Source organism: Protopterus annectens, chromosome 5.part0, assembly GCF_019279795.1.
Source record: "Protopterus annectens isolate FY-2018-M chromosome 5.part0, PAN1.0, whole genome shotgun sequence".
Taxonomy (NCBI): Eukaryota; Metazoa; Chordata; order Ceratodontiformes; family Protopteridae; genus Protopterus; species Protopterus annectens.
This window is the reverse complement of record NC_056735.1, coordinates 400,730,339-400,744,565: the sequence shown is the minus strand read 5'-3', so window position 1 is coordinate 400,744,565 and position 14,227 is coordinate 400,730,339. Positions and strand designations below refer to the sequence as shown.

Sequence of the window (14,227 nt, the reverse complement as noted above, 5' to 3'; positions counted from 1 at the left end):
GCATTGTGTCTATCCTCACAAAACGTTTTCCTATATGTTTCAGGTGTTAGCTTAAACAATTCTAACAAACAGTTCTTAACCATAGTATAATTAAAACAGTCAATGTCAGACATTTTAGACAACACAGTTACAGCTTTACCATGGAGTAAGGAGGTCAGGAACCATACCCAGAGCCTTTTACTGTTTACATACCCTCTCAAACATATGAATGAAACTATCAAAATTATCCCCCTCTTTAAACTGCGGAAGAAATTTACTGACCTTTTGTGCTTCTGGGGTCCAGTTACTCCCTATCCCATTATCTCCATGACTCTGCCGAAGAGTCACCATCTCCTTCTCATGCTGCCTCTGCCTCTCCTTTTCTTTAGTTTCCAGACATAGCAGTTTCTCATTCTCTTCAGCCTGCAGACATCTCAGTCTCTCAGCTGCTTCCATTTCCAAGCGCCTGCCCTCCAACTCAAGTCTCTTTAGCTCCAGATAGAATTTTAAGTCCTCTGCAGAAAGGGTAAGCTGCCCATTCTCTGAAGGTGGTATGACTCCACTGCAAGTCTGATAGTCCTCCTGGTTGCTGTTTTCTGATGCAGCTTTGACCAAATCTGTAATCATGTTTGCCTTAGTCAGGTTTCCATGCACCAGTCCACTAGCCTGGCACATCTCAGAAAGCTGGCTCCTTGTCAGCTTTCCATACTCCTCTGCTGACATGCTGCCTGCTCTCCCTGACTAACTAAGCTAACAAAAGAAATAAACAATTGTGATCTGAACTCTGAGTATTCATTGTGCGGCTGATTTAGAGTACAAAACATCTTCAGTGTTCATTGTACACAAGCTACAGGAATTCACTCTACCCACACCACTACAAGCCAGTTAGTATTTGCCAACCAATTGATATGTGGTGTGGATATCCAGCCACTCCCAAACAATTAAAATGTGATGCCCGTGCACTGGACCAGCAATCAAAGAGCCTCAGTCCTCACCACTAACACTAGTGAGGGGCATCCATATAGGGAAAGGATAATAAATACACACACAGTAAAGTACAATTTCCCTTAAGAGCACACAGAGATCACAGTCAGTCTGGGGCTGGTTTCTCCCTTTCTCTCCAGATCCCCAATAAGACTCCCCACTGGCACAGCTATAGGGTCCAGATCTCAGCCTAGTGGGCAAGCTAAAACCTCCAGCACCCTCTCTGTCCAACCACTGCTTCATGTCCCTGTCCAAATAATTGACACACACACACTTTGAGATAAGAGTTTATACAACCACACAGACACTCCTGGGGAAGGCTGGCACAGGTTCTCCAGATGTGCCCCATTTACCCACACTATACGGTAGAAATCACTGCCACCACCCAGCTAATATTTATCAGCTACTCAAAGGCTCTTATGAACGAGTGTCCAGTTATACTGTGCAATATTATTATCCAAATGGTAAGTGCAACCAAACAGTAAAGACTTTTTTGGAGTGACTTGGTACAGTATCACTATATACATGCAATGTACTCTTAGAGCTTAAATTATCTCCACACAAAACAGCCACAGTTGAAAGGTTTAAAAATATTTAATAATAAATAATAAAAACACAAGACAATACTTCTTACTACACAGTGCTAGTCAAGAGTTCAGAGATCACAGAGAAATACTTAAAATAATACAGTAGAAAAGTTCTGACATCAACACAGAAAAACGCAGTCTAATCTTCCTAATTCCTAGCTGTTTCTAAGAGAAAACACAGTTCTAAACTCCTATATACATATAGACACAGGCAGAATGGTGATTTGGATGTTCTCAAGACAAATGCTCTAATGCTGTCATTTTTTCTGTCCTTAAATTGATAACACAGTACCACTGACTCATTTCAGATTAAATAATTTCTTTCTGGTTCCCATGCTAACAGACTCTCAGAGGTTAATAGCCCCTTTGTTCCTGCAGCTGGACAGGAACCAGAGCAATAAAATAAATTATACATGCAAATTCTAGCCATTAACTCTGCCCTCAAAACAGTAGGTAGAATTCCTTCATCTTGACATATTGGCTCCAAGCCCTGAGATTAAAGACAGTCATTAAATGCTTGACTTATCAGCTTTGTTACAGCAGAATGCACTGTTACATTTTTGCATTTCCACATTTAACACCATTTTTTTGCATTTAAGAGAACAAGCCTGTGGCTTATATTAATATTTACAAATGACAGAATTATCTACAAAATTCTATTTGGCTAGGTTGGCAGCCTTCACCTATCTTCACATTCAAGAGCTTCATAAAATCTGCCACTCAGGTCTTTTTTAGTTATATTTGTAATCTCAGAAGCACAATGCAGCAATAAGCTAGACTGATTGTGAACAATGTTACCTACACTGAGGCTGAAGATATACAAATCTACTGGCCTATAAATACAGCTCAAACTTTACCACTCTCTCCTATCTGTCTATCCCACAACATATATCTGAAACTGACTCACCTCCAGCTTTCAAACAAGACAAAGTCCTCAAAGTGCTATCAAAAGCTAAAAATACTACATTGATGGGTCCTGACAGTATCCCTGGATTCATTTTGAGTAGCATGAAGCACCCTTTAGCCACTTCTCTAACAACATTGTTTACCTCGGCCTCTGTACAGGTTCTTTACCAACCAAATGAAGAATAGCTGCAGTCATTCTCCTGCATAGAGAGGACCTTCTGCAGACCTAGGCAAGGCGAGAGGTAGAGAGACCTATGTCACAAGATGGGTGGCCAACTGGCTCACTGACAGAACCCACACATTAAAAGTAGCCGACTCCAAGTCCGACTTCAGACCAGTGATGAGTGGAGTACCACAGGGTTCAGTCCTGGGTCCTCTCCTGTTTGGCATCTACTTCTCTGAAGTGCAGGCCAACACAGAACGTCTTTGGCTATCAAAGTTCGCAGATGACTGCAAACTGGGAGCCATAATAGAATCACCTAATGATGTAGACATTCTACAAAAGGGCCTCACAGAGACAGATGCTTGGTGTCAAAGTCATGGCCTCAAGCTCAATGCCAAGAAGTGCATTGTCATCCCCTTTGGGAAAAACTCAGTACCCATGAACTACCACATAGGTGGTAGTTCACTAAACACCGAAACTGTGATAAGAGACGTCAGGACACAGGTGGATAGTAGTCTCTGCTTTGATAACCACATCACCACAGTAGTCAGGAAATCCTTCTACATGGCACACCTCATCACAAAAGGGTTCTTCTCTAGAAAAAAGGAGGTCATTGTTCCTCTCTACTCATCCCCCATCAGACCCATTATCGAGTACAATCCCCTGTTTGGCATGTATCTCCCAAGACACCTACAACAATTGGAAAGGCCACATAAATACCTCACTAAGAGGATTACTGGCCTCAAGCAGATGCCATACGCAGACCGTCTCTAAAAACTCCAGTTCTACTCCGTTGCATATCGCCTACTCAGAGGTGATCTCTGCGTAACATACAAAGCTGTGTCAAACCCAGAGCTGTTAAACATGCTACACTTAAAGAAATCCCAGTCTCTCAGAACCACATGCTCCAGGGACCTAAACCTTGTCACCACAATAAACAGAACATGCTGGAGGGATAGATTCCTATCCCAGAGACTTCCCATACTCTGGAACAAACTATCCATTCATGTCAAGCAAAGCTCCTCATTGGCCCTCTTTAAGAAAAGTTTTGACGACTGGATGGGAAATAGAAAATTCACCCCGGGGATCACTTCTGCGGTGCTGCTCCACAGAGGCACAGGAAAATAATTTTCTTGGGTGGAAAAAGCCAGGGAACCTTTTTGGCTAGGCTTATGTAGGCCCCAGGACTGATAGCCTAGTACCTACCTATGAACCTATGAACCTATAAGTCCAACCAGCCTCATATACAAAGCCATGGAAAGACTTATTGTGGACCTAATCAATAAGGACATGGGAAACCTCCAAACACTGGACCCATCTCAGTTTGGATTTGTCAAGGGAAGGTCATGCTTACTCAACCTAGTGGACCTTTTAGAAAACTGTATCAAAGCAGTGGATAAAGTTAAAACAGTACACACCACATAAGTCAACTAGGCAAACCTTTTAACACAACCCCCCCCCCCCAACTCAGACTTAGTAGAAAAGATAAATAACCTAGGAATAAACTCCTATATCACCTTCTGGATTGCCAGTTTGCTCACAGATGGTGTGCAGGAGATCAAAACAGAAGAAACTTCTGGCTCCCTATTGAAATGAGCGTGCCAACAAGCCAAAAAAAAAAAGACCAAAAACATAGTTTAAGATTGAAGCTCAAAAATCGCTCTTCTCCTTTAAGTGTTTCTTTTTGTAGACCCCCTGAACCCCCCCCCCATCCCTGAACTTATATATATCAACTCCAAGATCGCCATACCTTGGAGAAAAGGGAATATTCCACAAAATGGCATCTTGCACTTGGTGTATACAAGTATGTTCATTCAGGCGTTCAGGCTCCATATTTTGGGACTCACGTTAGCGGGTCCCAACATTTCAAATGTTTACCAAAACTACATCTACATTTACAAAGAGATAAATTCATCAGTGGAGTCCCCCTGTTTGGCATCTATATCTCTGAAGTAAAAGCCAAAACCAAAGATCTCTGGCTGACTAGTTCTACAGATGACTGCAAACTAGGAGCCATCATTGAATTTCTAAATGACTTAGTCTTCCTGCAGGAAGATTTGTCCCAAACACATAACTGGTACTGAAATCATGGACTTAAACAAAAAGCCAAAAAATACATTATCATATCCTTTGGAAAGTCATATAGCCCATGAAACTACAACATTGAAAATATGTCCCTAAGAGTTGACCCAGTTGTTCAGTATTTGGAAACTTATATGGACAGTAACCTAACTTTCAACCATCAGACCACTGTCATAACAAATTCCTTGTATATTGTACAGCTTATAAACAAAGGGATTACATCTAGATGTAGACATGTCATTGCACCCCTTTACTCAATCCTCATTAGGCTGTCATTGAGTATAATACCCCCTGTGGCATGAATCTCTCCAAAGACATGCAACATCTGGAAAGCCCACAGGGAAACCTTACTTAAATGGATTCAAGGCCTAAACAATATGTTCTACAGGGACCAACTTAAACTCCTTTCACTGTACTCATTATCCTACAAACTACTAAGTGGTGACCACTCTCTGGGATACAGTGCATCCTCCAGACCAGTACTGATGGACATACTACACATCAGCAAGTCAAACGGCATCAGAAATACTCAGTCCATGGATTTAAACCTCTTCTGTAACATCAGCAAAATGGTTTGGAGGGACAGGCATATCTTACAGAGAATACCACTGCTGTGGAACAGACTCCCTGTTCATGTAAAGCAAAGCTCAACCCTGTCCATATTCAAGTGCAACTTGGATTTGTGGCTGGGCAATAGAAAATTTACTCCAAGACTGCCACCTGTACTACTAAGGGACAGAGATAGCTCCTAAATGTTGTGTGCTGTGCATGGGTCCCTTCAAATTATATATGGTATGATTCCAGTTATTCTGACTAGGGATAATATGTAATTGTCAACCATAGGAAGGATAAGTCCAATTTGTAACCAAATGGGATAGGTTAATTCAAGCATAAAAAGGGAAGCTGGTTAGGCTTAAAACAGCCCACAAGTCAGCTAGCTTAGTACCTGCCCATGAACCTATGAACTACTCTTGGAACTGAGTGGCACTACCTTAATATGGTCCAAATGTGAGAGTAGTACATTGTATGGTACTCCCTTTCGCTCTCTGTGTAGAATAAAGCATCACAGGAGCAGAAAAATATTTGGCCATTTTGTGAATCCGGACAATACCAAGAAAGGAGGGGGGGTATCCATATTCATCAAGGACACCCACACCTCAAGACTGGTGGCAACGCACGATGCATCGGAGACCATCCAGGTGCAATTAACCATAGGCAAGACTGCTCTGCAAATTGTAGCATGTTACAGGCCACCCTCACAAACTCAGGAACCTCACATGGCCTTCCTGAAAACACTAGAGGGGATAAATGTATCACCAAACACCATCATACTAGGTGACTTCAATTACCCTAATATAGACTGGGAACACTACTCAAGCCCAAACACCCTAGCCCAAAAGTTCCTGGAATTCATAAACTCAAATGCCATGGAACAACTAGTCACCATCCCCACAAGAGGAGAAAACATACTTGATCTCATCATCACGAACATGGGAGCACAATGTTCAACACTGGAAGTATACCCCTCACTGGTGAGATCAGATCACAAACTAATCTTGCTGGAGGTCCTCATCCCACCCCCACCTGAAATAAAAAAGACCACAGTAAAGAACTTCTCGAAAGCCGACTTCACACTTCTAAAGACTAGTGTGGTCTCCTTTAAGGCCCCCGAGCCGGTGGAAAACAGTACTCAAGCCGCTGAATCACTTACAAATGCCTTCTACCAGCACCTGCAGGACTGCATGGATAAGGCAATCCCAAGCAAAACAAAGACTCTTTGTACCAAAGGCAAGCGTCCAGTCTGGTGGACCCCAGCCATAAACAAACTCTACAACAAAAGGAGGAAGCTACTACAAGATAGAGCAAAATCCTTAAAAGGTAAGACACCCTTGATCACTATAAGTAAAAAACTAAGAGCTCTCATAAAATCATCCAAAGCAAATTTTGAGAGAAAAATAGCTAAAGACTCAAAAGACAATCATAAGGCCTTCTTTAGCTATGTTAGAAACCTGGGAGGAAACTCCCAGATATGCTCAGAACTAGTTCAAAATGATGTGAAGATTACTCATCCTACAGACATTGCCAACATACTGGCTGACAGGTTCAGTGCAAACTTCTCCCCCTCCCCAAAAGGAGAGATATCTATACCAAGCGATTGCAGCCCCCCAAACATCTCCAACGCCCAAGTGAGAACTGCTCTCTCCAAAGCAAAAAACACAGCATCCATGGGACCTGATGGTGTCCCCGGCTGTGTGCTCCACGAACTCAATGAGGAATTAAACCCACAGCTAGGACAGCTGTTTAATCATAGTCTTACCTCTGGATACACCCAGGGAGTGGCGCACTGCAACTGTGGTCCCACTTCACAAAGGCGGTGCCTCCACCGACCCTGGAAATTACCGCCCATTAGCTTGACAAGCCTTATCTGCAAAGCCATGGAGAGGATCATAATGGACCTCATAAATAAAGACATAGGAATTTGCAGACTTTGGATCCATCCCAGTTTGGCTTTGTCAAAGGCAGATCATGCCTTCTAAACTTGGTTGACTTTTTGAAACAGTCACCAAAGCCATTGATGAGGAAAGGCAGTCCATACAGCCTACCTCGATCTGGCGAAGGCCTTCGATACAATACCCCACTCGGGTATCATTGAAAAACTCATCAGCTTAAATGTTAACCCATACATCACAAGATGGGTTGCAAACTGGCTGAGTGACAGAACCCACAGGGTCAGAGTTGCTGGCGCCATGTCAGACTCAAAGCCTGTCACAAGTGGTGTACCACAGGGCTCAGTCCTGGGCCCACTCTTGTTTGGCATCTACTTTTCCAGTACAAGCAAACACAGGAGGGTTATGGCTGACAAAGTTTGCAGATGACTGCAAACTGGGCGCCATAGTAGAAAACACATCTGACACAGATATCCTTCAGAAGGGTCTCACAGAAACGGATAACTGGTGCCAGAGCCATGGCCTAAAGTTAAATGCCAAAAATGCATAGTCATACCCTTTGGGAAAAACAAGGTTACCCCTAGCTACCAAATAGGTGGCAATCCACTGAGCACAGAAGAAGTTATCAGGGACCTGGGGACCCAGGTTGATAGTAGTCTGTCATTCGACACCCATGTAGCTAAAGTAGTTAGGAAGACCTTCTACATTGCCCACCTTATCATGAAGGGATTCTCATCTAGATCAAGGGAGGTCATAGTCTCCCTATACTCATCACTCATCAGACCAATGATTGAGTACAATGCCCCATTCGAAATGTATCTGACCCGACACTTGCAGCAGCTGGAGAGGCCACAAAAGTTCCTCACCAAAAGGATAAAGGGTCTCAAACATCTGTCCTATGCTGCCCGACTGAAAGAACTCCAGCTCTATTCAGTCGCCACGCTTGCTCAGAGGTGACCTTTGCCTAACATACAAGGCCATGTCAAACCCAGATTTGATGAATATGCTTCACCTCAAAAATCTAGATCCGTCAGAGCCACAAGGGTGGGAGACTTAAACCTCGACACGGCTATTAATAGGACGTGCTGGAGGGATAGATTCATCACCCAAAGACTCCCTATGCTGTGGAATAAAATCCCGGTATATGTGAGGCAGAGCACCTCGCTGGCCTTGTTCAAGAGAAATCTTGACCAATGGATGGGAGATCGCAGATATACCCCAGGGATTACCTCAGTGTCACTGCTCGACAGAGGCACAGCAAAATAATGGGTATAGTTCCCCATACTAAAGGGGTGGCGTAAGCCACAAAACTATGGGCTAGGCTTGTAAATGCCCTCGGGCAGATAGCCTAGTATGAACCTATGAACCTATGAACCTATGACAGAAATAGGTGAGAAGGCAAGGTAAATTGAGTATGTCAGTTGGATTAGGATTAGTAATAATGCAAGTTAGCAGTCTAACCAAGGACACCCAGGATTGACTACACTAAGACTTCAGTGTAGAAATTCAGTGGAATGTAGTAACTTTATAACAACCAGCATAGGAATATTACGTTACACTTTAACAAGCATTACTAAATCAGAAGTAAGACTGTATATATATATATATATATATATATATATATATATATATATATATATATATATGTATATATTTATATATTACAATCCACGAAAGCGTTGCGCTAGGAACGCCACAGGCAGGTAAAATCTTTTGCAGTTTATTCCACAAATAAACAAGGATAAGCGCTTTCACAGAAAATAAAAACTCTGCTTCATCAGATCCACCATATTCAAAACAGAAGCAGCTTAAATTCTACATACCCCTCCAATCATGAGTCAAATTAAAACACACACCCTTTTTCATTTAAAGGTACAAATACATACAGCCAAAAACATATCATAAAAACATTAATTTATAACAAAAACATTTAAAATATTCACCTAAACAACCTGCATGCTTTCAATATGGGTTTAAGAGGGACATTCTCATTTAGTGCCAAACCTTTATGTGCTTGCATCTTAACAATCCATTCAAGTTCCACAGTCTCTGTACAATTCCTGATGTCACCCATTCTCAGAGTTTTGAAGACTCTGTCAATAACTCCAAACGTAAACCTATGCTCAGCTCCCTTCTCCACTACGTGTTTCACTAGAGCATTTGACATATACTTAATATTAATAGAATATAGGTGTTCCCTTATACACTGCTTAAACTTCTGATTGCTCTTTCCCACATAGAATGAAGAGCATGTGACACAGTGTGCTAAGTAAATAGCATCTTTAGTGTCAGAACTAGCAGAGACTTTAAAATAAAATCTCCTGTCATTGTCAGGGTTCACAAAAACATTATCTGTCTCAATATATGTACAATATTTTCACCCTCCACATAGAAATGTAATTTCTTTCAGTTCCATCTCTACTCTCCTTAACTCTATCAGGATAGCAAAGAAGCCACTTAAGATTCTTTTTATTTTTAAACACAAAAGCAGGTTCATTACCTACAACAGTCCTAATCTTCTCGTCCATTAACAGGACAGGCCAGTGCTTCTTAATAACAGCAGTAACATCATTCACATTACTGCAATACGTTATTGGTAAGCTGAAGCATCTAAATGGTTCCTCTTTCTGTTCTAAATTATCTTCCCTATATCTCCTAGAAAAGTATGGTCACTCTCTATCTGGTCTAAGGTGGCGACTAACATTAAGTCCAACTTCAACTTCCCTGCTGTTATATCCCCTCTCCTTAAAATTGTGTTCTAAAATGGCCAGTTCATCCTGAAACCCGGAATCTTGAGCATTAAGTCTAGATGTTCGCATACCCTGTGCCTTAATGATATTACGAAATACATATGAAGTTTGCACTCTGGTCCTATGTAGGAGGGAGTTCCTGTAACACTCCTTCCTATATATAACATGGAGTCAGATGTCATATTTGGTAGTCTAACAACCTTCATGTCCAAGAACTCTATCTCATTGGGTTAATATTTGATTGAAAATTTCAGAGAGGAAGTCGTATTATGTATATAATCCAGAAAATGTAACTCCTCTTCATCTCCCAACCACATCATATAAACGTCATCAACAAACCTATTATATAGGCTAACATACTTAAAGAATCTATTTTTTCCATTCAACACATGATCATTCTCCCATTGGGCCATGACCATATTGGCATAGCTATTGGCACAAGATGTGCCCATAGGTCTGAACATAATAGGCTCCATCAAAAAGCAAAACATTATTTTCAAGAATTACCTCAAGAAGGAGGCAAATCAAATCAATCAATTTACTATCATACCCACTATGGTGCTTCACCAACCAACTCTATGCCATCCCTGTTTGGGATGACAGTAAAGAGTGAGTTCCCATCCATGGTAACCATTCCCAAGAAACTGTTTGGAATCTCTCAACACTACTGTGGAACCATCTAGTACTGGTCTCAATAACTTCTCAACAAAGACAGAAAAGGGCTTCATCACCTACCCACCACCTGCTACTATGGGTCTAAAGGGGGGGGTGTTTGGAGTCCTTATGTATCTTAGGTAACCCGTGAAAAGTAGGAACACAGGGATGTTCAGCAGTCAAATAACTAGCTACATCTGCTGAAATAGATTCACCCATAAAACAATCGTGTATAACACGATGTACTTGAGAAACCATGCATTGGACTTCTCCTGAAGTAATCTTAGCATGTACAGTAACCTCATTGAACATGGTAGAAATAGAATGAAAATAAAAATCCCTATCCATGACTACGATAGCACCCCCCCTTATCTGCAGGGTGGATAACAATACCATCATCTGTACATAGTCTATCCAAAGCTATATGCACATCCTGGGACAAATTATTAAAAATATGGTAACCATCATGTACATCAGAGATCTGTTGTAAATCATTCTCTCATAGTCTCATAAAAGCTTCCACCAAAGGGTAATTTGGTGGTAGAAACGTGCTTGTTTTTTTAAAAACAGAATCAATCCAATTATTCCCATTACCATCATTATAAATCAATTTCAGCATCAAATTCCTCCTAAAAACCTTTAAGTCAACAACAGTACCTGCCACATCAGCTTTACCAGCAGGTATAAATAATAGTCCCCTACTCAATACAGAGTTCTCAGAGTCTGATAACGTTCTATGTGAGATATTATATATCAAGGGCTCTGAACAGTTTGCCACATCTTTTTTATGGTTTTGTTGCCACCTGTGTCTATTGGTTGTTTGCATTTTCTTCTGCCTTGATTCTGTTGGCTGAATGACTGATTGGACCCATGCTGAAATGGAAGTGGTAGGCAGGAAAAAAATGGTTTTGGGGAGGCAAGACTGTTCTCAGTATACTTAAAGCCCTCATAATTTGTTTTACATCTGACAATGCCTTTCTTAATTGTTTCAGTACCATCGCCCCACGGCGTCTTATAAACAGAACCATTAGAAGACCCAACCTCAGACTCAGCCCTTTCATTAGTAATAACCACAGGGCTAACTACACTATCATTGTCACTGGTGGATGCTCGCACAGAAGTTCTCCGTGTATTATTAACATTAGCCTCACTTGGCCTACTAGAGTTCCTGGGCCAAGAAAACACATTGCCCTGGTTAAAATCATTAGTATAACGATCTAAAATCTTTTTCTTTTGTATGAGAAGTCTCTTTTCATATAATACTATATTATCAATCAATTCACTCAGCATTACATCAGCCAGTTCAGTGTCAGCTAAGTTATATAGCTCATTTTGTTGTATTCTAATTTTGTCCACCAGGTCATTCTCCGTTGGTTTAAAAAAGTCTATTAGAAGTTTAAGATAACTAAAACTTACTTCTAAGTTGAGCTTCTGCCATCTCGCTAACAATTCAGGATAAACATCCCCGTAAGTGGGCATTTTTTAAAATCCTCAGTCCCCTTGGCACCACTCTCAGCTGCAGGCATGGCTCAAAATGAAAACGCTGTAGTTGAAGGCATTTTAAGTGATACAAATCATTCTCCAGGGCACATATTTTAAAACGAACAGCCCTCTCTGTCTCTACTCCATCGCCAGCTGGTTTCCTGGTGTCAGTAAAGGCAGAACTGAGTAAAGGGCTCTTCACCAACCAGAACCTATTTAACCGGCTACTGCCCAGGCTCAAAACTCCATTTTCCATAGTATTCTCTCTGTTGGAACTCTCTGCCATGTCCCTGAGTCCATAGTATCCAAACACAATGCAGAAAACACAACTACGCACAACTCAGGTAAACCAGATTTTACCTGCCCGTGTTGTTCCAAGTACAACGGTTTTGTGGACTGTGTTTATACATTTTTTGACTGTTTGTTGCACCTGGTTTACCTGAGCTGTGCGTAGTTGTGTTTTCTGCATTTTGTGCGTGTGTGTGTGTGTGTGTGTGTGTGTGTGTGTGTGTGTGTGTGTGTATGTATATATATATATATATATATATATATCAGTGCAGAAATGTAACACCCTGTATCTGACACAGCAGCAGGTTAATACAGTAAAGGAACACAAACTATATTCAGCGCAACAATGTGACAAACAGTCAGCAGATCAGTACAACAAATAGCAGTCAGCAACAAACCATTAAGACTATCAGGTATTTGAAGCAATGGTGCACTAAACAGTAGTTTAACACAGTATGTAAAGCTCTGTAGCACAGTGCAGTGGTACTAAGCAGTATAATAATGAAGAGCAATACAGTAAAGCATTTCTGCTCAGTAAGTAATTATAAGCAGTCCAATACAACAATCAGCAAGTCAGTATAAGAGTGGATTAGCAGAGCTAGACTCAGTGGTTTATGCAAACCGCAATCAGGAATTTATCAAGACAATAATGTAGGAGTTAGCAAGTCAGTCAATATTAAGATGAGCCATCTGTCAATCAGCCTCATGTACTGGTACTCTGTGTAACAAAGGAGAAGAGCCACAATGCTAAATTCAAGGATGCAAGCTTATTTAGTAGAGTGTTATTACACTGTAGATAAGGTGAAATTAGACAAAAGGTTATACTAGAATATGGTCAGTCTTCAGAATGCAGATTTACTAAACAGAGCTCAGTACTAGAATATGTTACATGCAGTACAATTTGAATGAACTAATTTCGAAGTTGTAGGATTTACAGGAAAAGTTTACCTGGAGCTGGATGCAATAGGTAAGTGAAGAAAACACCTACTGGTTACTGTGCTGAGCGTAACTCCGCTAATTGTATTCTATTTGGTTAAACAGCTTGGTAGTGCTGGTTGCCACCTTCTTTTTTGGATGCTGAGTAGAACAGCAGTGCGTAGGTCAGCCAAAAATGGTCAAGTATGTTGCTTACTTTTTTACAAGAAGCAGTCAGTGTATTAGTAAACATACTGGAGAGTATCCCCCAGCAAAAAAGGTCAGAAACAACTGTCCTCACATTTTGAGGTATAAAATTTGTGGTTTATTTTACTACATTATAGTTTTTTACATAATTTTGGTATCTGTCCTTTTTTATACATTGAGTCAAGCATATAATTTCTTCAAGTTGTTTTAAAAACAGGTGTTGTACACATTTTCATGGTATTTTACTTTTTTTAGGTGAATGGCTTTTTGGGGCTCTTGGATTACACCAGACTAACCTAGGTATGAGGCAAAAATTTAGAGATGTCGTATGTCGTGGAGGTACCTCAGATGAGGACTCTGATGAGATAGACCAGCAAATGACCGTAATACGGATTAAATATGATGAAGAGAAGGAAAAGAAAGAAGTCAGTCAGAAAGCAACAGAGGATCCAGATGAAGACACTGAAAAGTGGGCAGACTTTCTTAATTTACGAACACAAAAAAATTCAAGTGGACTCATAGCAGATGAAGATTTGCTGGATCTTAACAATCTTAATTCTTTAAATGAGTTAGTAGCAGAAAATGTAAACACAGCCCTAAACTCAGAATACAGTGGTATGTCAGAACTCATGGACTATGATTATTCTGACTCAGAAAATAGCACAGCAGACACAGAAGAACCTTTATCAAGTTTTAACGAGAGTGATATAGAGCTTAGTTTAAACAAGATATGTTCTTTGGTGTTTGGCCTTGATGAAGAAAACAGTACAACGTCAGAAATAA

At 40.8% G+C, this 14,227-nt stretch overlaps 1 protein-coding gene across 3 annotated transcripts in view; it reads left to right on the top strand.

Annotated features, from left to right (window-relative positions):
- The window catches only part of F5 (coagulation factor V), a 1,256,984-nt gene that overhangs the window by 690,064 nt on the left and 552,693 nt on the right, over window positions 1–14,227 (top strand). For all 3 annotated transcript variants that reach the window (XM_044072364.1, XM_044072363.1, XM_044072362.1), the window contains one exon: window positions 13,700–14,227. This exon is cut by the window's right edge and continues 150 nt beyond it. In XM_044072364.1, coding sequence (XP_043928299.1) covers window positions 13,700–14,227 — 528 coding nt within the window. The remainder of the gene's footprint in view (window positions 1–13,699) is intronic.